The sequence below is a fragment of the Phasianus colchicus genome, chromosome 1, assembly GCF_987193195.1.
Source record: "Phasianus colchicus chromosome 1, bPhaCol1.hap1.1, whole genome shotgun sequence".
Classification (NCBI taxonomy): Eukaryota; Metazoa; Chordata; class Aves; order Galliformes; family Phasianidae; genus Phasianus; species Phasianus colchicus.
The window spans coordinates 43,545,719-43,567,487 of NC_143436.1; the positions used below are offsets into that span (position 1 = coordinate 43,545,719).

Consider the following 21,769-nt stretch of genomic DNA (forward strand, 5'->3'; position numbering starts at 1 on the left):
AATTTAAACTTGGTGAACTGTACTGCTAATGGAAGCAACAGAGAATGATTTCAAAGTCAGTTTTGAATGTTTGTATTTTTAACACCATGACCTTGGATATTGAATTACTTTCTCTTTAATGCTGTGCTGGATCAATCATGCTTGACCAGGAATGTACCTAGCTATAAAAATTTCTAGCACAATCTGGATGGCTGAGAGTCACATTTGAGCATCATCATAATTACATGGTGAGCTGTGAGGTTTTTGTAGATTTGACTGTCTACCTTGGTATGGTATGCTGTTTTCAACTCATTTGCTCAAAAAGAACCCCAGAGTAATCAGACACATTACAGGCAGTTCTAAATGATACTATAGTTAGAACAGTGGCTACTGCACTAGATACTAATGTAGTGCTTCTCCACATTTTCGTAGAATCCTTTTCTCTGTGTCCAACTACCAAGAGAGGGCAGTACCTATAATGTTATTATTGCCTGCAAAATTATCATTCAGAAAATTGTCAAATTTGTAGTAAAGCCTGAGCCATTCTTTAACTTCGCTGCTCAGTTTGACGTCAGCGTATAGATAACTTTTAACTGTTTGGATTAGAGCTGCCATAGCATCAGTTAGGTAAGTGTTTCTTTCAAATTCAGCTCCACTTAGTCAGTTTAAAAAGGCATGGATAAAAATAACAATTGTAGTTTCTATATCCATTGTTTGCAGGGTGAGTATGTAAGTGAATGTGGCAAAGTCTTTCTTCCAATTTTTGTTGATGAAAGCCAGTTTATTTGAAGAATTACTTCAAATAAGTCATTCTACTCAAATTCTGCCTCAAGTGCTATTTGTGGCTGGTATTATTGAAGATAAGGCAATATAGCATTTCTCAATTATCTCATGTATGGTGGTACTTATAAGCAGTGGTACATCAGGTGTCTGACAGATGCCTATATCATAGTGTGTTTTCACTGAAAGGAGTCTTGCTCTTATTAAACTTTTCTGCTAGTTTACAGATTGTGTTTATTCATATCACAATAACATATTGGCATGCACTAGTCTAATACTAGAAGTCAACTAGAACTTACTGGTTTTTTTTCTTCCTTCTCTTTTAGGTAACTGGAGTTGTGGGCAGAGCAGAGCTTTTATCATCTATCTTTTTTCTAGCTGCATTTTTATCATACACTAAATCTAAAGGACCAGATAATACCATAGGTAAATGACCTCCAAATATGTGTAACTTAATTTCTGTATTAGTGTTAAAGAGCTCTTAAAATGGCAATGTACATATGCTAGTTATTCAGCAAATATCAAAGAATGTTCCAAAAGCCATCAACCCCATAATGTCCCTGTAGCAGTACTTCCAGTCACAAATTGCTTTTTATTTTCTTCAAGACTAAAGCATTTTTTTAAATGTTTTGTTAAACCTTGAGTTCTCTAATGACAGAGATATTCTTGTACTAACTCCATTGAATGCAGGTGGAAGTATTCTGAGATGCTTCAGTTGGTCCCAAGCAGAGTTTCAGTAGAGATGTAGGAAGCTTATCTCTTTTCCAAAGTCAGTTTGACCTTGTGAAAATTTATGACTGCCTTTAAAATATACATTTGAAAAGTTATTCTGGTGAGTTAGGAAAGATTGGTTTTTTTCTTTCTTATCAAAAGCTCCAACCTTTGCCTTTTAATTAGTTCTTTCAGTTTAAGGGAGGCAGTTTTAAAACTGGTAACTTGTAAATAATTTTCTGTAGAATAAGACTGGAAATGTTGCCTTGAGTAACAATTGACACATTGGGTAAATTTGTAGAGCACGTTCAAACAGTCTTCATCTCTCAGGTTAACTTAATAAGTTTTTTTGTTGTACTATGAAACATTTTAAATAGTGTCTTCTTGATTTGCAGTGTGGACTCCCATTGCATTGACTGTGTTTCTAGTAGCTGTTGCAACGCTGTGTAAAGAACAAGGAATTACAGTGGTGGGGATATGCTGTGTGTATGAAGTATTTATTGCTCAAGGGGTAAGATGCAGTTGAAATTCAAATTCTTCTCAAGAATTCTTTAAAAAGATATTAAACATTTAGAAGCATAATATTTCATCACTGATTTTGTCAGCTCAAGCTAATTCTATAGTTCCAATAAGATCTTCAGATGTTCTTTTTGACTTAATTGATGTTTAAAATACATTCATCGTGGACAGGGATTCATATGCCTTCTAAGTTGTCTTTTACATAGCAAATATATATTACCAAATTACTTGAGGAAGGAATCCCACGTCTTTATGAAAACCTCATGTTTTAGTTTATTAAGGCTTGCAAAGGCTTGTATGTAACAGTCTTTGTTAAAGTATTGGGATGCATAAAGATGGAGATTTGGTTTTTAAATCCTTTAAGTAAAAGATTTTAAGTAGTGAACATACATTCTAAAGATGCACTTCATGAATTTCTTACGTATAACCAGATGTTTTGGAGTAGTCTTATTTGAGTCAGTATTACTTTAAAGAAATTTGTTGCTTTAAGAATGACTTCAGTTTCTAATCTAAAAGGCTTCATGCCGAGCATTGCTAAGTCCATACATGAAATTTTTTTAGAGAAACATTTTTCCTTTAGTGAAAGAATTACTGGCTTTTTAATAGTCAACTCATAACCAGTTAAATATATATATATAAATAGCATAAGAAAATATTTTAAATGTACTATTCCTTAATTATTTAAATTATGGATTGTTATTTTGTAAAAGCTGAAAGATTGTCTACCTTAGCATGCTCAAGGCTAAAATTACACATTTTTGTGCTTGAAGAAATCTGTGTTTGCAGCTATTTGGCTTTATGTGTCAAGTGAATAAGCATGTCATTTTCAACCTGGATTTCTAAAGGAATGATCTGTATGTTCCCATACTTTTTAAGCCTCTATTTTGCTTAGTAACTTTTTATCTAAATCTAATGTTTTAAAAATTTTTAACAAGTTTGTGCAAGTCAGTTGAGTAGAATAGATAAAATGTAAACAAGGACTGCTGAGAGCATAAGTGTAGCATGAACCTATCAATGTCTGTACTTTAGTTAACCAGTGTACGTGAAGCCCTAAGTTGGCCCTAGAGCAAGACACGAAGGCACAGGCAAAGAAGTTGGTGCAGTGGGAAGAAATCAGGTTACATAGTGTGCAAGATTGTAACACTCAAGAGTCAGGAACAGGTAGGTTACTGCAGTAGAGCAGTAAAATTGGAAGCCATGGCTGATCAGAAATAAGGTATTTCTACTGCACCTGGATATTTTCTTCATGGGACAAATTTTCAAAGGGGCTAATAATTTTTTTTTAAAAAAAAAAAAGTAAACTTTATTTCATGGTCATACTTTGTATAATGAAATCTCTGCTTGAGGATGGAACACATTTTTTCATCTGTCAATACAGAATATGGTACTAAAGGAATGTGAGTTCTGCTATGATAGTGTTACAATTATATCTAGGTAGAATTGTTTTTATTAGAATGGTGCACTTAGGGAGTGGGGTATGTGAAACACATACAAACATGAATTAAGTATTTGGAGCATGCTTTTACAGAAAAACAAGTCAAAAAAGTTGAAATACTTTTTATTTAGCTAAGTTAATGAATACACTGATTAAAAACACCTTTTCCTTTGCAGTATACCTTACCAGTTCTGTGGGATACAGCTGTTCAGATTCTTCGAGGGAAGGGCAGTATTCCTTTCTCCATGCTCCAAACACTGTTGAAGCTCATAGTCCTAATGTTTAGTACACTGCTTCTTGTTGTTGTCAGAGTCCAGGTTATCCAGTCTCAACTTCCAGTGTTTACAAGGTAATGGAAAGGTCAAAGATGCATTACCTGAAGTGTCTAAAAAGATTTCAAAAAAACTTTTGGTTGCTAATTAGCTCTAATATTGTAGAAATTAAGTTTCATTATGGATTTTTTTGACTTCATATCTGAGCCTTCAGAACTCTGAGTACTTCAGAACTTTTAACAAGTATTTCCTTGTCTACATATGATTAATTGTTTTGTTTTAGATGTGAACTGTGGAGAAAACATGTATCTTCAGATACAGAATCTAGGATAAATGTATATGAATACTGGTAGAACGGAAAAACTGTAATTTACTGTGAAAATGTGAAATAATATAAAAGTGTAATGTTTTTCCTTGAAAGAACTTTCAAAAACTTTTAAAATGATAAATGAAGCAACTCTCAGGAAGAGGGCCGTAGATCACTGTTTGTTGAAACAATCAATCAACAAACAATTGTTTGTTTCCTTAAGCAATCATTGAGTTTGTTGAAACAGAATGATTGTATCCTAAACATTCCCAATTCTTAAAGTGTTTCAGAGAAGGCTCTGTCCTGCAGTGCTAAGATGCAACGTCATGCACGAGTCTCCAGAGTACACACCTTACAAATGCAGGAAGATTAGGGCAAGAGCTGTTGTGCAAAGGCTGCTCTGAAACTAATACCTTCTACTTTATTATGTTGGCTCACAGTATCAGAGGCAGATGTTGATAGTATGGCAGTAGACGCTGAATCTTCCCACCAATATTTTGCTATGTTTTGTTGCCGTGTGACAGATAGCAGCAGAGGAGGAGTGTGATGAAATGGCATCTGACATGGAAGTACATAAATGCAAAGGTGTCATTGAATTCCTCCATGTAGAAAAAATGGTACCCATTGGCACTTGCTGAGTATGTATGGAGATCAGACAGTGGATGTGAGCACAGTGAGGCAGTGGTGACAACAGTGTGAAAGACAAGCCGCTTCCAGATGTCCATGCACAACTGTTACACCACAAAATGAAGTGTCTTGATCAGCTCATCCATGCAAATGTGATGGTGGTGATGATTTTGAAAAACTGTGTTCTGTGGCTGAGAATTGTCTCTGTCAAACAATGTTATTGTGCTATTTGTATGTTACGGTTTCCATGGAAATAAATAGGAGACATTACTTTCAGAGTGACCTAAGTACATAGCTGTAATTGGCACTTCTAGCTGTGATCTAGAGTGCTTGCTTCTGGTCTTAAAATCAATGAAGATCATTATTTGCTTTCATTAAAAGTTCATTTTTCTCCTTTATTTTTCTTTAGGTTTGATAACCCAGCTGCTGTGAGTCCATCTCCAGCAAGGCAGCTGACTTTCAACTACCTCCTCCCTGTGAATGCTTGGCTTCTTCTCAACCCCTCAGAATTATGCTGTGACTGGACAATGGGAACTATCCCGCTTGTGGAGTCTTTGTTAGATGTCAGAAATGTTGCCACCCTTACATTCTTTTGCTTTCTGGGATCTTTGGTTGTCTTCAGTCTCCGATATCCTGGGGATTCCTCCAAGACTGTACTGATGGTATGATTGATGCATTTGTATTTTTTTTCTCTCTCTTCTCCCTGAATGAAACTGGCTTAGGATGTTTCATCACCTACCTAATCTTTGGTGACACTATGATGCATCTTCTTCTGGACTAGAGTGAACATGTAAGAAAAGAGAAAAATTGTTGTAGCAGTAAACCCTTTGAATTGTAATTAAGTATGTTGACAGTCTTAGGGATGAGATGGGAGAAAATAAACAAGAATAAATATGTTTATTATTTATTTGCCAACTGTATTATGGCTGTTTTGAAATATCCAGAAGTTAGCTAGAAAACTGGAGTTTTCAGTATTAATTAAAAGCACTCTTTAGTCTTTTCCGTTTTCTAAATGAAAACTAGGTTTGTCAACCTAAAAAATCATTTCCATTTTTTTTGCTAATATATGAGTTTAAGTGGAGTTTAACTGGATTCTCAGGAAAGAGTATTTTGGAGGAAATGGAGAAATGAAAAATATTTTTCATCTAAGAAACAAAGGTTTTGGTTGCTGCTACTGCAAAATCTCATAAGATGAATGGTTAGCTGATAGCATGTTCCTTATTAAGTCAGTGATGCAATTATGTTTGCAACAGATCTGCACGCATAATCTAAGCTTGTCTTAGTAGTAATGTGCTTTTTTTTTTTTTAATATGTAACTAGCCAACAGAAGTTTCAAATGGGTGGGAAAATTTATGCACAATTAAACACCAAGAATTTCTCTGCTAACCAGCAGACTTCAGACAAACTTCAATTCATGTCATGACCTAACACAGTTCTAATATAATTTTTTTGTTTGTTTCATCAGTGGAGTGAGGCAAATTGTTTCTCTTGAAAATTGGTAAAAGTGATCAGTAGCCAATGATGCTTGTAGTTCAAAGTAGACTTTGGAAACAGCTTGTGAAGTAAAAAACATTATCTTATTTACGTAATAAATGTGCAAGATGGCATGCCCAGATAATTACAATTTAATGCTGTTGGACATTTTATATTTAAGTAACTAAATTGTTTTCAAAATGTTATTTTTGTCTTTCAGCATTTAAATATAAGTAAGTAGTTTAACTTTCATATTTATGTAAACTGGAAAAAAAATTATCCAGTGCACTGATAACAGTGTGGGAAGTAGAACACCCTTTTATAGAAGACTGCTCTTGAACTCTTTATTTTACTGCATTTTCCTTCCTGTTTTTCAAAGCTCAGAAGAGAAAGGGTTAATAGAGTTTTCAGCATAAATTGTTTTAAGTTGGTTTGGTTTTGTTCAAGGATGCTTTTTTATTACTTATAATTCCAAGTGGTTTTTTTTACAGGAAAGGTCTTCTGAGATTTTAAGTAAAGCCTGTGAACTACAGTGAGGCTGAAGATAGTACAATCACCATTTAACAAAAGTTCTTTTCCTTTCATATATTTCTGTGTGTGTTGTGTATATAATCTTCTGTGTGATGTTGATTTTCTCTGGAATATCTAAGTGCATTAAAGCTAATTGCTTAGGAATTGAGATAAAAACTAATTTTTAATAATTTATATAACTTTGAACAACACCGTAAGGCAAAAGCCATGTTGTCTTACAATTAACCATTAATATCCTGATGTAGACAGGATATTCTTTTACAAGGTTTCTTCACTATGGCTTGTCTGTTTTACGTATTAGAGTGTTTGTAATACCATCTTTAAAATGAAGAGATTGAATCTTACACAACTTATAGCAGTTTTCCAGATAACTATGTTGGAATAGTGGTTGTTTTGTTGTTGTTGTTTTTCTTTGGGTTTTTCTGTTGTTTGTTTTTTTAATAAGTATTTTTCCATACTCAGTTCTCAGTTCTTCCAGTACAAGCTTGACTTTCTGCTAGCCAAAATAAGTTACTGCCCTGACAGGTGTAAGTTCTGTGTGTTGTCTGCATGGATTCCTCCTAACATAAAGGTGCTTTCAATACATCATAATTGAAAGTGTGACTGTTCATACTGTTTATTTTGAACTCTTAATGAGTCTTACTCCAATGGAGTTACAAAGGGCTTTGTAAAGAACTTTACCAGTCTCTGGCATGTTTTGGCTCTTACATTAGCCCCGTGTGACCCTTAGGTCTGATACTGAAGCATAAGGTAAATTCACAAGTGACTTTCGTTTATGAGATTGAAAACAGTACAACTTCAAGCCTCCTGGAAAAATAGAGGTGTTTTTTTTTTTTACTTTGTGTATAATCAATGAATATACAGATATTATAATTAAGAAATATACAAGAAAGTTAGGCTAAACAGGTTACCACGCTAAAGAAGAATGGATGGAAAGCTTACCCTTGTCCTGGGCTTGCTGAGAAGACTCCAAGAGGAGCAGTCTCCAAAGAAGATCCTTCCCTCAGTGGTAGTCAGTTCTTAAATGGGGTCTAGGAGAGATGGAGCAAGGCTCCACCCCTTCCAGTAGTACAGGTGAATTGCCTTAACCTGTGCTCCTAGGGCTGACTTATTGTTTGCCTCACGTGGTCAATCAGAGGTTCAGGCCGTGATTCAGCAATTCCCATGCACTTTGCAGATAAAATGCAAAGGAGAGAGATCCAAAATACAAGATAGAAGAGAGACTTCAAGCATGTCTTAGTATGTATGTCTTTCTGTATTTGCTGGATATGGGTGTTGTTGGGTGAGACAAGACAGAAGAATGGATTCCTCTTCTTACTTCCACAACTGACAGTGGACATCCCATAGTTCTTTGCAAGTATTCTCACAGGATGAAGTAACAAGAGACATGGAAGTTTAAGGACCCGTTTTCAGCCATAATATATTTAAAACCAGTCATCTCTACAAAGAATAACTTTGGTAAGTTGGTGCATTCTATTTTACTTTGTCATGTTTTTATTTTTGCAGTAAGTCCTAAAATTGCCTTTTCAAAATATCAGTACTGCGAGAGCTCTAAACAGATAAATCGGTTCTTTGAAGTAGCTAATTCATTCTTTCAAATAAACTAACAAAAAATGGAATTGTGTATAACAAAACAGAACTCATGCTTTGGCATGTTAATGTCATTACACTGCTTGAAATAATTGATTATTTTGACATTAATGAAAGACATGAATAGAAACAGAATTTTCTTAAGCAACTAAAGTATTTTATACTCGCTGTTTGCAGTCCCTGTGAACAGTCAGATAACTTACTGTCAGAGTGAGTGATCTTTTAAAATAAGTTGTAGTTTAAGTATTGAAAATATTTAGTACTAGAAATAACACAGATCTAGAATTATCTCAGTGTCTTCTCACCAGGTTCCAGAATCAAGCTGTGATCATGGCTTTTATTTTTGATGTGAAGTATTTTGGGTATACACTTGCCTTTGTTAGCTACCATAATTTTAATAAAAGCTTATCTCTTGATAAATGCTAAGTGTTCCTACTAAAGAGGATCCTTCCTCTTACTCTCTTATGTTGAGACCATACTCAATCAAAAAACTTGTTGGCTTTCTACTGTGCAAATGTCAGGAGCAGAGAGAGTATCTTTAGAGAAAGTCCTTAGAACTTGTAAGTGATGTAACAGCCAAGACATCAGTACTTCTAAATTCTTTGATACTTGATTCTGTGCTTACATTTAAGTCTTTGAAATATTTCCTTGTGAACAATAATCTGGCGATTCACTTATTCATTATAGTTTATGGTCACATTTCAGAGTTTTGTCATGTGCTTTGTGCTTTCTGCATATTCTAAATGTTTCTTTCTCTTCTAGGTTTGTCATTTGCCTTGACTGGGACTTTTTTTTTTTCAACTGAACCTCTGCACCTGCTGAAAGACTGATATAGAGAGTAAATGAAAAGAAGACATTTTTATCTACTGGAGCTTTGAGTCTGTCACTTACAAAATTGTATTTGAAGGACAGTATACTAAAGAGAGACAAAGGGACTGAAAGAGAATTTCAATAAAACATTGTGTAACATGTTGCCATCAGAAAAATTAAAAAGAGCAGACCATGCAAAAACCTTTGTTACTTAGGAACAATTCTTTTTATTGCGTGTCTAGATTGTAAGCACTCAGTGCTCCCAGGCACTTGCTGTGTGAGCTGCAGAATCCTTCCTACTGGAAAATAGTGGATTTCACTGTTCTGCTGTACTGTTGTTAACCTTGGGGCTGTAAGACCAATGTCCTTACTGTATTTAAAAATAATAATAATAATGGAATTTTTTTATTTTTATCCAATATTGGTTATTTTTTTCCAATAATGGAAAAACTAACTTCTTAAAATCTTAAGAGATAACTTCTTCAAATCAGTGTTTTAAAATGAGTTAATTCATTTAAACAAATGTACAAATCTTATAGATTGTAAAGAGTACTGCATTGTGAATGGCTTGTATTTAAATAGTCTGCAAAACAGCAGCACTTTTTTTTTTTTTTGCTAAAGTATGCTTGGAACATGCTTCTTGTTGATTTTCTTTTGTACATGTTTGCAAATCACAAATTTCTAGAAAATTCCTCTTATTTTATTCAAAGAAGTACTCAGTTTCTGTAGGGATTTGGATTTTTTGTTTTTGTTATTTGTAACTTGGATGCCATGTATTTAGAAATAACTACTTAAACCTTTTGATGATATCAGAGATTGTAAAGCTCTTAGTCACTCAGAACTTAAAACAAAAGGTTGTATCCACATCCTTTGAAGCAGATGGTTTTATATCTATACTCAGCCTAAGAGCTACAGTTAAGGAAGTTGATGAGTTCATTATCATTTTAGATATTTTTGTGTGCCTGTAGTGCAGTATCTTAACATAGATGTTAATTCAGTGGTTGATTCTGGTTTTTATTATTCATATTTTTAAGAGAAACTAAAAATTGATTTCATTCTAAAAATAAGTGCTTTTTTTTTTACACTCTGTAAGTTAGTATAAAATTTTTATTGTTATGGAAGATAATGTCCAAAATTGTAGGACTGCCATGTTTTTGTATGTGTAACTTACTAAAATCCTGTTTTGTGCTTGATCATTTCACCTTAGTGTTTTGTCATACAACTTCTCTGTTCTGTAGTATGGAAAACCAAATACATTTGTTGATTGTTAAATAAGAAGGAGTGTCATTTGCCAGTTCTAAGTTTCCATTTTCAGAATCGTCTCAATGTAAAACAGATCTGGTTATGAGTACAGTCTGTCATCACCTAATTTTGCTTACTAATTCATTTGTATTTCCTTTCTAGGCACTCTGCTTAATAGTGCTGCCCTTCATTCCTGCATCAAACCTATTTTTTCCTGTTGGATTTGTAGTAGCAGAACGAGTGTTATATGTTCCTAGCATGGGATTCTGCATTTTAGTAGCACATGGATGGAAAAAGTTATCAAATAAAAGGTATGGTAGGTATATCCATAACTGGTTTAACTCATCTCTCTTTGTTTAATAAAGGATAAGCCTATTTATGACTGCTAGCTCTCCCTGTAGATCTTTTAGTGGTGTTATTATATTACAACTCTTGTAGTGTGTTAAGTTTTTATTATTGAATGTGGAGTAGTGACAGCTTGGCTGTCGTGTGAACAGATGACAAGAAGGAACTTAGGAGACCAGTGGATATTTTCATTTATAAGCACACATGCATCATCATCAACGTTGCTTTCAGAACAGTAGATTAGCTGTTTTCCCTGTAGAAGAGTTTAGGGCTGCTTTAAGGGATAGCTGTTTGCTAGACAGTTTATTAGGAAAAACGCTTCTATATCTGCAGGTACCTTTGATTAAATTTATCCATGTGCATGTTGGACATGCAGTCAGAAGCTTGACATCTTAAGTTATTCATCCAGTTAAGTACTGTCACTTATTTAGAAATTAACTGCTGTTGAGCTTAGTGCTACAAAGAAGGTTCTGGAAGTTACTTTTTGCTGTTCTGTGTGAATTCCATAGTATCGTAACTGGTAACTTCATGATCTTTTCATTTGGTGCTATCTTCTTACTTGTGAAGTGGAAGTGATGTAGAGCTTGTAAAATGAAAGGATGATGTATTCAGTTATTTGGATTTAGATTTTTAGGTGAAAATCTTAAAATCTTTGCTGAAGATCAGCACTTTTGATAGAAGTATATTGCTTACTGTGAAATTTTCATGACTTGATTTAAGCAGACTTTATCATGGCTTCATGGCCTTTAATCTTTTTTTTTTTTTTTAGTACATTTTTAGTTTAGTGGATAGCAACTTGCCATGGTTGGTCAGACCATTTTGCCAAATAGAGACTTTTGTAAGTATTTGGAAGTAGTCAGTTTAAAATTTGTTAGAGGTTGGATTTGTAGAGGGAGACAAATTTTAAGAAAAGTTTTCAGAAAATAGGGTTTTTTATATTTTTATTTTATTACACAGACCAAATTAATAGAAGTACAGAGTGAGTTTAAGGATCATAGAAAGTGCACTTTAGTGCACTGATCCTTTGCCTCTTAAGAAAAATAGTCTTGATGCTAAATACTGAGATTCCTCCTCAGCACGAGGCATTATTGCTACTTTTCTGAGGGTTTTAGAAGGTTAATTTAAAAAAAAATACATGTTTGAAATATTTCTGGCACCAAACATTTTAGAATGCAAGCTGCACATTGCTACAAAATGCACTGCCTAGTTATCTCATCTCTTTTATGTGAAGAAACATAATACTCTTTTTGAAATCATTTTTAAGGATTAAGCAAAAATATTCTAGACTAGGTCTGATTTATACTTCAATTAGAGATGGTTACTGACTAAAGTTTATGTACTGCATGTGTATCAGTCTGCAGCACATGAAAATATCTTAGTTACTGATAAAACTTCAGAATTCAAGTTCTAAGAATGAATATCAGAGCTGTTCAGTATTTGTTTAACTAAAGAATGCTTTAGATAAGAATTTCTCACTTGGAAATTCTGCCCAAAAGTGTATTTTGAATGTATCTTCAGTTTTCTACTGTCTTCTACATTGATCTGTGAATGCTTCTCCCTGACATGTATGCTTAAACCTTGTTACCCCAGTGCCATCCTACTGCTTGCTTGGACAACTGAAAGGCAACAGTTCCCAGTCTATGTTGTCTGCTGTCATTAGATGTGAGACCTTGCGGGATAACTTGTGTTAATTGACACTGCCAAAGCTGACAGCACTGGATAAGGAGAAATCCGTGATACCCTGTGGGAGTGAGGAGAAAGTATTATCACAATCCCACTATGATGTGGGAAAAAATAGAAGTGATGTGATAGAAAACAAGGATCCAGGAGAGGGCAGGCAGGGAGGAAAACTAGGCAGCAGTGTGACTTACTACAAAAATACAGGCAGTCAGTGCTCTAAAAAGTCTTCTGATGTGGAAAAGGCTTCTTATTTCAGAAATATGATTGGGGAAAAAAAAGCTTTCTTATGAGCCTGGTGAGGATATGGAGTAGTGCATGCATCAGTTCTCACTAATTGCTTTGCTTAAATGTTGAAATACCTTTCATAATTCTGCTGTTCTACATATTAACTTATTTTAAAAAAAATAACAACAGTACAACCAAGCACAGTCCTGCTCAAATGTATGGCATTTTGTATATGAGGGGAAGTCTTGTGTTTTTTATCAAGCCTCTGTGAAGTACTGTGAACAGCTTTTGCATAGACCAAGAAATAGTTGGAAAGGCTGAATAACAGTATGTCTGCTTGAGAATGAGATTTTTAATGCTTGTTAATAAATTGATGTTCTTAATTGGAGGAAGGCTAGGTAGGTATCTAGTGTGTGTTTTCACAGTTAGATCCATCTGATCCATCTGTTAAAATTTACTTTATGTTAAACCAAATGATGTTTAAACTTCAGAAAATAAACAGCAAAAACGATCTAGATGATAATTGCTGACAGTCTGGTCAGAGTGAGATTTCTGCCGCCTAGTAATTCAAGAAATGTTTAGATGTTGTATTATGGGACATAGTTTAGTAGGGAAATACTGGTGGTCGGTGGACAGTTGGACTGGATGGACTGGTCTTTTCCAACGTTGACTATTCTATGATTCTGATTTGCAGTTTTCATAATAAAAAATAAGTTGTTAAAATATTAAATCTTTCACCTTTTTGTTTGAGTTTTATTTGCTTATGGAATGTTGAGCAGTCTCTACAGGAGACCTCTCTAATAAGTGTTTTATTGTGTGGAAAACATTAGTAATATATTTAGTAAAGAACATGTATGGAATATTAAATAAAAGAATGGGATAATATTTTAGATTTTTTTTTATTTCTCAGTTTATTTGGCTTCTAGCATATAAGATGCTTCATTTAATATAAATTAGAATTGTTTGTATGCTTTTAATAATTCTTTGTTTTGTTGCCTTTTTTCTATTTAATAGCATGCTAAGAAAAATTTCTTGGGTTTGTTTGACTGTGGTACTGTTCACACATGCCTTGAAAACACTGCACAGAAACTGGGATTGGGAATCAGAGTACACATTGTTTATGTCAGCTTTAAAGGTACCGTATCTTAATTGAAAAGGATAAATTAAATTTTATGTTGATGTTCACAAAAACTGACAGTGCATGATAAGAATGAAGAGAAATTATGCTTGTTCTGCCGCTTTGATTTCTGTGTTGACAGTATCTAAATCAATTAGTTGCTTTTGGAAATGCTTTAAAAGCAGTGTGATTCATGTGCAAGAAACAGAAGATATTTTTTTCTTAATGTGTTAAAACAGTTGAATGTATTCTCTTTATCTGGATTATCTGGATGCTAGCACAATACACTTGAATACAAAATCTATAAAAATTTTCCATAAAACAGTTATTATTTTTTCCTAATGTGCTAATGGCATGGTAGGACAATTTGAACAACCATCTATTCATTCTTCCGTGACAACTATAATGAGTTTTAAATTTCTGCATATTTGTAGGCACTAATAACTAAGGTAAATGTATGTTGAGCAGCAAGTTAAATGCAGTTGCTCTGTACACAGTGTGGTTATTCTTTACATGTAACATCTTGATTTGTTATTTGTTGTGTGTTTTTCCAACCTTGAGATGTTGACTAGATGACCTTAGATGATCCAACCCTTCTGATTCTATGATTCTGTGTAGTTAGAAGAAAATCAAGTGTTGTGTAACTTAGATTCAATACATTATAAATTTTTATATATATCATTGTTTTTAGGTAAATAAGAACAATGCAAAGCTATGGAACAATGTGGGGCACGCATTAGAAAATGAAAAGAATTTTGAAAGAGCTTTGCAGTTCTTCATACAAGCTACACAAGTACAGCCAGGTAAAAGCTTTGACTAAGTGCCATTGAATGGCTTTTCACTTCTTCTAATGTTACATTAAACTTTGCTTCCTTAAAATATTATGTTTTGCACCATTTGAACAGCAACCCATTTCCTTTACTTGATCCATAGCTTCTGACTGTGATAAAAGTTATTCTTAAGAGATAATGAATTTTCCCCCCAAAAAAAATTCTCAATAGAAGTTTTTATCCGTACAAAAATGAAGACTTTTCATGTAAAGCTGTTAGTGAAGTTCATCCAGACAGAATGTCACCAAACCTATAATTCCTTTTGAGGCATAATTAACTATTATTTAATTTCCTCATTTAATCTTAAGGAAAGGCAATCTATGATATATCAAAGTGCACATTTACTCTTTTTTTCACACTGTTGCTGAAGAAGCTCTGGGTAGTGCTGGACAACCTTTCCTTCTGAAAACCTAATAAATAACTTTAATGTGTTTCTACTACAGTGGGAGATTAAAGATAACTACATTGAAGTATGACCTCTAATTTTTGGCCGAATACATATGTAATGCGTTTTTGGTTTATGGTTAAATTATTAACTTCATAATGAAGGTGAAAAATAAATTAGAGTTGCTTTTTTTTTTTTTTTTTTGCTGATCTTTATGCAGTACCTTAATTCTCAAAGCATAAATATTTTTTCGCGTTACTGAGTGTATGAAAAATTAGAAGTTTCACTCTTTTCTTCAAGATGACATTGGTGCTCACATGAATGTTGGAAGAACTTACAAAAACTTAAACAAAACTAAAGAAGCTGAGAAATCATACATGATTGCTAAATCATTGATGCCACAGGTAATTAGTAACGTAATCACCGTGGGAGAGGGGGCGACTTTTTCAGACTGATATTCATGATACAATTTTCTTATTTATTGTTGAAGATATTTATTGTTGTAAACCTTATTATTAAAGCTTAAATCTCTTAATAAGATCATATCATATGCTGTTTAAAAATACTAACTTGGATATTCTTTGTTTAAAAAAAAGAAGTTACTTTTTTTCTGGATTTATTTTTTCTTAAATTGAGGATACAAAAAAAAAAAAAAAAGCAAATTAGAAACTATAAGTTTGTATTTCTAACCACAGTTGTTTTGATTTTCACATCTAGCCAATACATTAATGTTTAGGGTTCGAACTCATATAAGGGAAGGCTTAAATGCGATGTTAGAGTTGAAACAAGGCAGTTGAAGCAGCAACAACAAAAAGAGCACTTTTGCTTCTACGTGCTTTTATAAACATGTGCTCTGTCACTTTTACCATATGTTAGGTTGTATTTGTACCTAGCAACTGTTATGTATTTTATCTGTTCAGGAGAAAAAGGGGGAAATATTTTGGATCACGAATGAAGGCAACAACAGTTAAGGGCAAAATTAGACTTACAGGAAAATCATCAGTCCCTTGAGCAGAGAACATGGCATTAAAATGTTTGCTGTGTGAAGACTTTAGTAAACAATACATCATTTAAATTGCCATAGCATTTTCGTATCTGATGAAAGTTTTTCATCTGCTGTATCAATGGCTGGTAAATCTTCCTTCCTTCCTTTCTCCCCTCCCCCCTGAGAAAAAATGTTCTGATGGAATATCAGCTTAGTCTTTAAGAGATAATCTTTGTATGAGTGAGAACCTATTACAAGGTCTGATTGACTGTTAATGGCCATTTGCATGAGCCACATCACAAAGTAGCAGAGATCAATTAACTGATAATGTCTGTATCAAATTTAAGGTAATGTTGTATGTGCTTATAGAATTAAGGAGACATAGGGTGATGTTTGTATGATTTTTTTTTTTTTTTTTCCTGGACTGAAGAGTCTGACAAATGATCCCCAGTGGTACCCTATAACAAATGAGGCACATTGAAGTGTTAGATCTCTACTGGTTGTTTTTCATGTTTTCATTCATTGGGATTTGGAAATATATTCTTTTTGACAGATTATTCCAGGTAAAAAATACGCAGCAAGAGTTGCTCCTAACCACCTGAATGTTTATATCAATCTTGCAAACTTAATTCGAGCAAATGAATCTCGCCTAGAAGAAGCAGATCAATTGTATCGACAAGCAATTAGTATGAGGCCAGATTTCAAGCAGGCTTACATCAGCAGGTAACTTTATTAACTTTAGAGATATGTATTCTTGAATATACTTCTGTTTTATTCACAGTGCTAGGAACAGTATTTAGTTTGAAAACATTTTCAATTTTGTATGAACAAAAAGAGAAGGTTTAGATTGGATGTAAGGAAAAAGTTGTTTGGATTTTTTTTTTTTTTTTTTTTTTTAATGATGAAGAAAGTGAAGCTCTGGAACCAGATATCCAGTGAGGTTGTGGATGTCCCATCCCTGGGGATATTCAAGGTCAGACTGAAGGGGGCTCTGAGTTGCCTGATTTAGCTGTAGCTGTCCCTGCTCATTGCGGGCGGCTTGAACTAAGTGATGCTTAAGGCTTGCTTCCAGTTCAAATGATTCTATGATTCTCTAAGATGCCTTGATAGTAGCTGTTCCTTGGCCTGTACCGGGAGTCCTTGATGACTTCTGTGTGGGGTTTTTTTGTTTTGTTTTGTTTTGTTTGTTTGTTTGTTTTTTATTTTTTTTTCTTACTCACACATCTCCTGTATGCAAAATTCTGAGAGCTGTATGCTTTTGGAATGGTATATAAACAAAGTCTTGTTTTGCATTTTAAACAAAATAAAAAAAATTAAAAAAAATAATGTTTCACATCTACTTTCTGTAGGAAAACAAACTTTAAATAAAACTGTCAATTGTTTTTATACTTCTATCAATTAAACTTGCTGAAGGTTAAATTTGATTCTTTAACAGGGGAGAATTACTTTTAAAAATGAACAAGCCTCTGAAAGCTAAGGAAGCTTACCTAAGGGCTCTAGAACTGGACAGAACCAATGCAGACTTGTGGTACAATTTGGCAATTGTTTACATTGAACTGAAAGATCCAACAGAAGCCCTGAAGAATTTTAACCAAGCGCTAGAACTCAACCCAATGCATAAGCTGGCGTTGTTCAACTCAGCCCTGCTAATGCAGGAATCTGGTAAGTTAGTTGTCTCTTTAAGCAATTATTGTATCTTTGCATTTATAGGGTTTATTGAATTGATGTGTTTTTGGAAAGCAGTAGTATATGTAGTGGTATAGTAATAGTCATCTTTGTAATTTATTGGTAGCATGTGGAATATGCAAAGTACACATATATTCTAATGGATTAACACCTTGAAAGCTATTTTACACTTAAACATCTTGTTAAGAATAGTGTTATACGAAACTCATCTTCAGAATTTTTCCTCTATAATCTTAAAAAAAAAAAAAAAAAAAGTGAAATGTATAATACTAATGTTCTGAATTTGTTTTGCTTTCATCCGTTCCTCACTGGAAATCTAACTGATTTCCTTGGGTTTTAAATCTAACACTGGGAAATATTTTCATAGTTTTCTCTGCAGTATTTCTAATTATCAAGTTGGATATGTACAGCTGCTAGCTTAATGAGTAAATGTGTGGCTGTTGCCATAAAAAAAAAAAAAAAAAAAAAGGCTGTTGAAAGTAATTAGCAAGTGATGAGTAAGGTTTGTTTCCCTTTTTCTTAGGGGTAATTTATCATCCTAACGAAATTATAGAATTGATTGGAGCTGATCCAAATGGATTATTCCTCATCTCTTTTCACATAGTAAGTTAGGCAGTACAAGAAACGCTTTGTTTCTTGTCTGAAATAATACATAGGCTTCAAATGAGCAGGAGTATTAGACATCTAGTTTTGCATTACTCCTACTGGTAGGTACAGAACTGTTTGAGGAGGTGGAAGACGATAGTTAAAATCAGCTTCCTATTCCCCCATCCTTCAGTAAGCCTGTGCCTGTAATTCCTTACTAAAATATGTTCATTGAAGTATTCACAAAAATAGCACAGACTACAAGCCAGAACTGCTGCTTTTATCTGACAGAAGGTTATTTTTAATTTTTTTAAATGTTTGATGTGAAATATACTCTATTTCCTGGCTGAATCTAACATCAGTGTATGTGATCTCTGTCAACTGTAGTTCTTTTCAATATGTGGTCAGGTGCTGGAATGGGCTGCCCAGAGAGGTGTTTGAGTCACTCTCCCTGGAGGTGTCCAAGAGACATTTAGATGTTGTACTGAGGGACATGGTTTAATGGGAAATATTCCTGGTTGGTGGACAATTAGACTGGATGATCTTTCCTAACCTTGGTGATTCTTTGATTCTGTGTCTTTAAGAAAATGATATTTATTCTAAGTTTGCCTCTGTTAAAAGTGATTTGCTAGAACTGACTTCTCTGCATTCCAGTTGCTCACTCATACATGAAAATAACCGCTGTTAATCTTGTAGAGACACCTTCTGTATCCGTTGCACTGAATCTAAGTATAATTTAACAGATAATAAGATAATGATGCTTACTTTGGCTACAAGTCTATTGTAAGTAGTTTTGTTCTGTAAAGAAGGTAACTGTCATTTACCTTCGCTGTTACACAACACAAATAAAAAGTAGTATTTTAAACCCTTTCCCTTTCACAGATGCTGATTTCTACACAAAATAAAAATCTAACAATTTACAGGCCTGGCCTAAAAGTGTTTAGAATAAAACTTAAATGTATTTTCTGTCATTTAGGCAATGCTCAGCTTAGACCTGAGGCTAAACAAAGACTGTTAAATTATGTGAAAGAAGAACCACAGGATGCAAATGGTTACTTCAATTTGGGTATGCTGGCAATGGATGACAAAAAAGATACAGAAGCAGAGGCGTGGATGAAGAAAGCCATAAAGTTACAGCCAAATTTTCGAAGTGCTTTGTTCAATTTGGCACTGCTTTATTCTCAGACAGCAAAAGAATTGATGGCTTTGCCCATCCTGGAAGACTTACTGAAATACTACCCTGATCATACCAAAGGTCTAATTTTGAAAGGAGATATCCTTATGAACCAAAAGAAGGATATAGTTGGAGCAAAAAAGTGTTTTGAAAAAATTTTGGAACTGGATCCCAACAATGTGCAAGGGAAACATAATCTTTGTGTAGTTTACTTTGAAGAACGAGACTTAATAAAAGCAGAAAAATGTTTGGTGGAAACTCTAGCACTGGCACCTCATGAAGAGTATATTCAACGTCATCTAAACATAGTTAGAAGTAAAATTGCATCACTTAGTGCTCCGGAGCAGTCATCAGTTCCAGCAGGTGATACTGCCATTGCTGCTGCAGAAGAAAAAAAAAAATCATTTCAGAATTCAAAAGAAGTGAAAAATGAGCAGAAACCGTCCCAAACAACAGCTGGTAACATTAAAGGACATTCAAAAAATAAGAAACAAGCAGAGAAAAACATTATGGAAAAAAAAGAGACTCCCAAAAAATCTACAAAAGAAATCAAAGATATTGAGAAAAAGAGAGTTGCTGCTTTGAAAAGACTAGAAGAGATTGAACGTATATTAAATGGTGAATAGCCTTTATTATGTCACAATAGAGTATGGGGGTGTACTGTTTTTAATTGCTGTTTAATATATAAACCAACTGGAAGTGATTTCAGTATTTTGCAGGTAGAACAAAATGTTGACTATCACTTAACAAGAAGCAGAACTCGCAGTAATGTTTTATGCAACAAAACTACAACTTTTAAATACGAGGGGGGTGGATGGAGATTGAGGGATGATGGGCTGAGAACAATTTTAAATGCAGAATCTTAAAATTGAGAAAATGACTCAAAAATTATTTGTAAGCCAGGGATATTCAGGAACGCCACTTTAAAAGACTCAGCAGAAGAACTGAGTGGAGGACTAATGGGATAAGCCAGGCACTACTGCCATAAAAATGTGTTTGTATTAATGTTTTCTACATTTCCATTTGCACATCAGCAGTTTAAATTTTCTATACCTTTGTTCTACATAGAAAAGCATTTTTCTATGTGTTATTTCTTTCCAGAGCTGAGCAAAAAGTTAGTAAAATGCCACGGGCATGGTGTGTATCCATTAGACCATAGGACAATGCAGCAGCAACACTAAAATTTTCAGTTGTGTTTTAAATATGGAATGATACAATAATTGTATTTGTTCTTTACTTACTGCAAAGTTTTGTACGGTTTTACTTGATAACTCCTATGGTGCTCTTAAGATCTTTAGAGTCTACTTTTACTTTTAAAAAAAATGTGTGTTTTTTCTTCAACTATCAAACATCTAGTTGTTTGGGGTTTGGCTTTTTTTTTTTTTTTTTAATAATATGCTTTTTTCCAAAAAAAGAGGGTTTTTTGTTTGTTTTTTCCCTCAGTTCATTAAATACTGGCAAATGCACTTTTGGTAAGCAGTATGCTATGCAGTAGTTCTTGTGAACTGTGTTTCAATGACTGTGGATTGACTCCTTGGTGTAGGGAATTCTTTGTTTAGTATAATGGATTTACTGTTCATTGGACAGAATTTTTTGTCTCATGATTTTTTATGACACTAACTTAAGAATGATTGCTTAGAGCAATTTGATAATATTTAAACCACTGAATTTTGCAATGTTTAATGCAAGGAAATTTGGATAAGGTCCTTCCAAACACTAAGTTCTTCATTTTGATAATTTGTCATGAATGTGTGCTTTTTATTAAATATTTATTTTGACTACTAAAATAATTCCATTTACATTTTGCCACTAATACACCATTTTTATTTTCTACATGACATTAATTTTTTTTGTAATTTCAGTGTTCCTTTTATCTTTGTGCAATGCATATATTTTTTTGTTCATATATATTGCCTATTACCAAAACCTGACGCTTTGTGTAACTATTGAGAAAGGAAAAGAGGAGATTGGTTCAGTAATAATTCAATCATTAAATCTAACTTTGCTCTTCATGTTCTGTCTTCTTTAATGATGTAGAATTATTCCTTAGCAACTGTACTGTTTAACCATAGTCCTTTCTGTAACTGCTCAGCTTTCTGCCTTTTGGCAGTAATCCAGCTGTATGTAAGATGTAGTGTTTATCTTTGTGGGAGGGTTCTTCAGTGTTTGAAGGCCTTGCAGGGACCTTGCCACTATAATGTATCGTTTGTAATGTTACTATAACAAGCTTGTTTAGTAATAACTAGGAAAAGAGTGTGGGTTTTTAAAACCATGATTTAAAAGTTGCAGATATAACTAGGTGGAGCCTTTCTTCATATACGAATCTTAAGTTTTTCCCATAGCACCAGAAGTCTATTGATAACACCTGGAAAATCACTGTTTTATTTTAAATTGTGAGTAACTTGGATACTAGTAGCTTTAATATTTGATATGTAGAGCTCTACTGGAATACAAAGTAGCGTATGAAGTCTGCCCTCCTTA

The 21,769-nt window shown here is 33.8% G+C and overlaps 1 protein-coding gene across 3 annotated transcripts in view; it reads left to right on the top strand.

Annotated features, from left to right (window-relative positions):
* TMTC3 (transmembrane O-mannosyltransferase targeting cadherins 3) overlaps positions 1-21,300 on the top strand; it is a 37,994-nt gene extending 16,694 nt beyond the window's left edge. For all 3 annotated transcript variants that reach the window (XM_090139558.1, XM_090139555.1, XM_090139562.1), the window contains 11 exons: positions 1,086-1,185; positions 1,866-1,981; positions 3,601-3,773; positions 5,040-5,292; positions 10,439-10,587; positions 13,541-13,661; positions 14,335-14,446; positions 15,159-15,262; positions 16,397-16,566; positions 17,279-17,505; positions 19,091-21,300. In XM_090139558.1, the coding sequence (XP_089995684.1) occupies positions 1,086-1,185; positions 1,866-1,981; positions 3,601-3,773; positions 5,040-5,292; positions 10,439-10,587; positions 13,541-13,661; positions 14,335-14,446; positions 15,159-15,262; positions 16,397-16,566; positions 17,279-17,505; positions 19,091-19,914 (2,349 nt within the window). In that variant the 3' untranslated portion in view covers positions 19,915-21,300. The remainder of the gene's footprint in view (positions 1-1,085; positions 1,186-1,865; positions 1,982-3,600; positions 3,774-5,039; positions 5,293-10,438; positions 10,588-13,540; positions 13,662-14,334; positions 14,447-15,158; positions 15,263-16,396; positions 16,567-17,278; positions 17,506-19,090) is intronic.
* Positions 21,301-21,769: the final 469 nt, after the last annotated feature.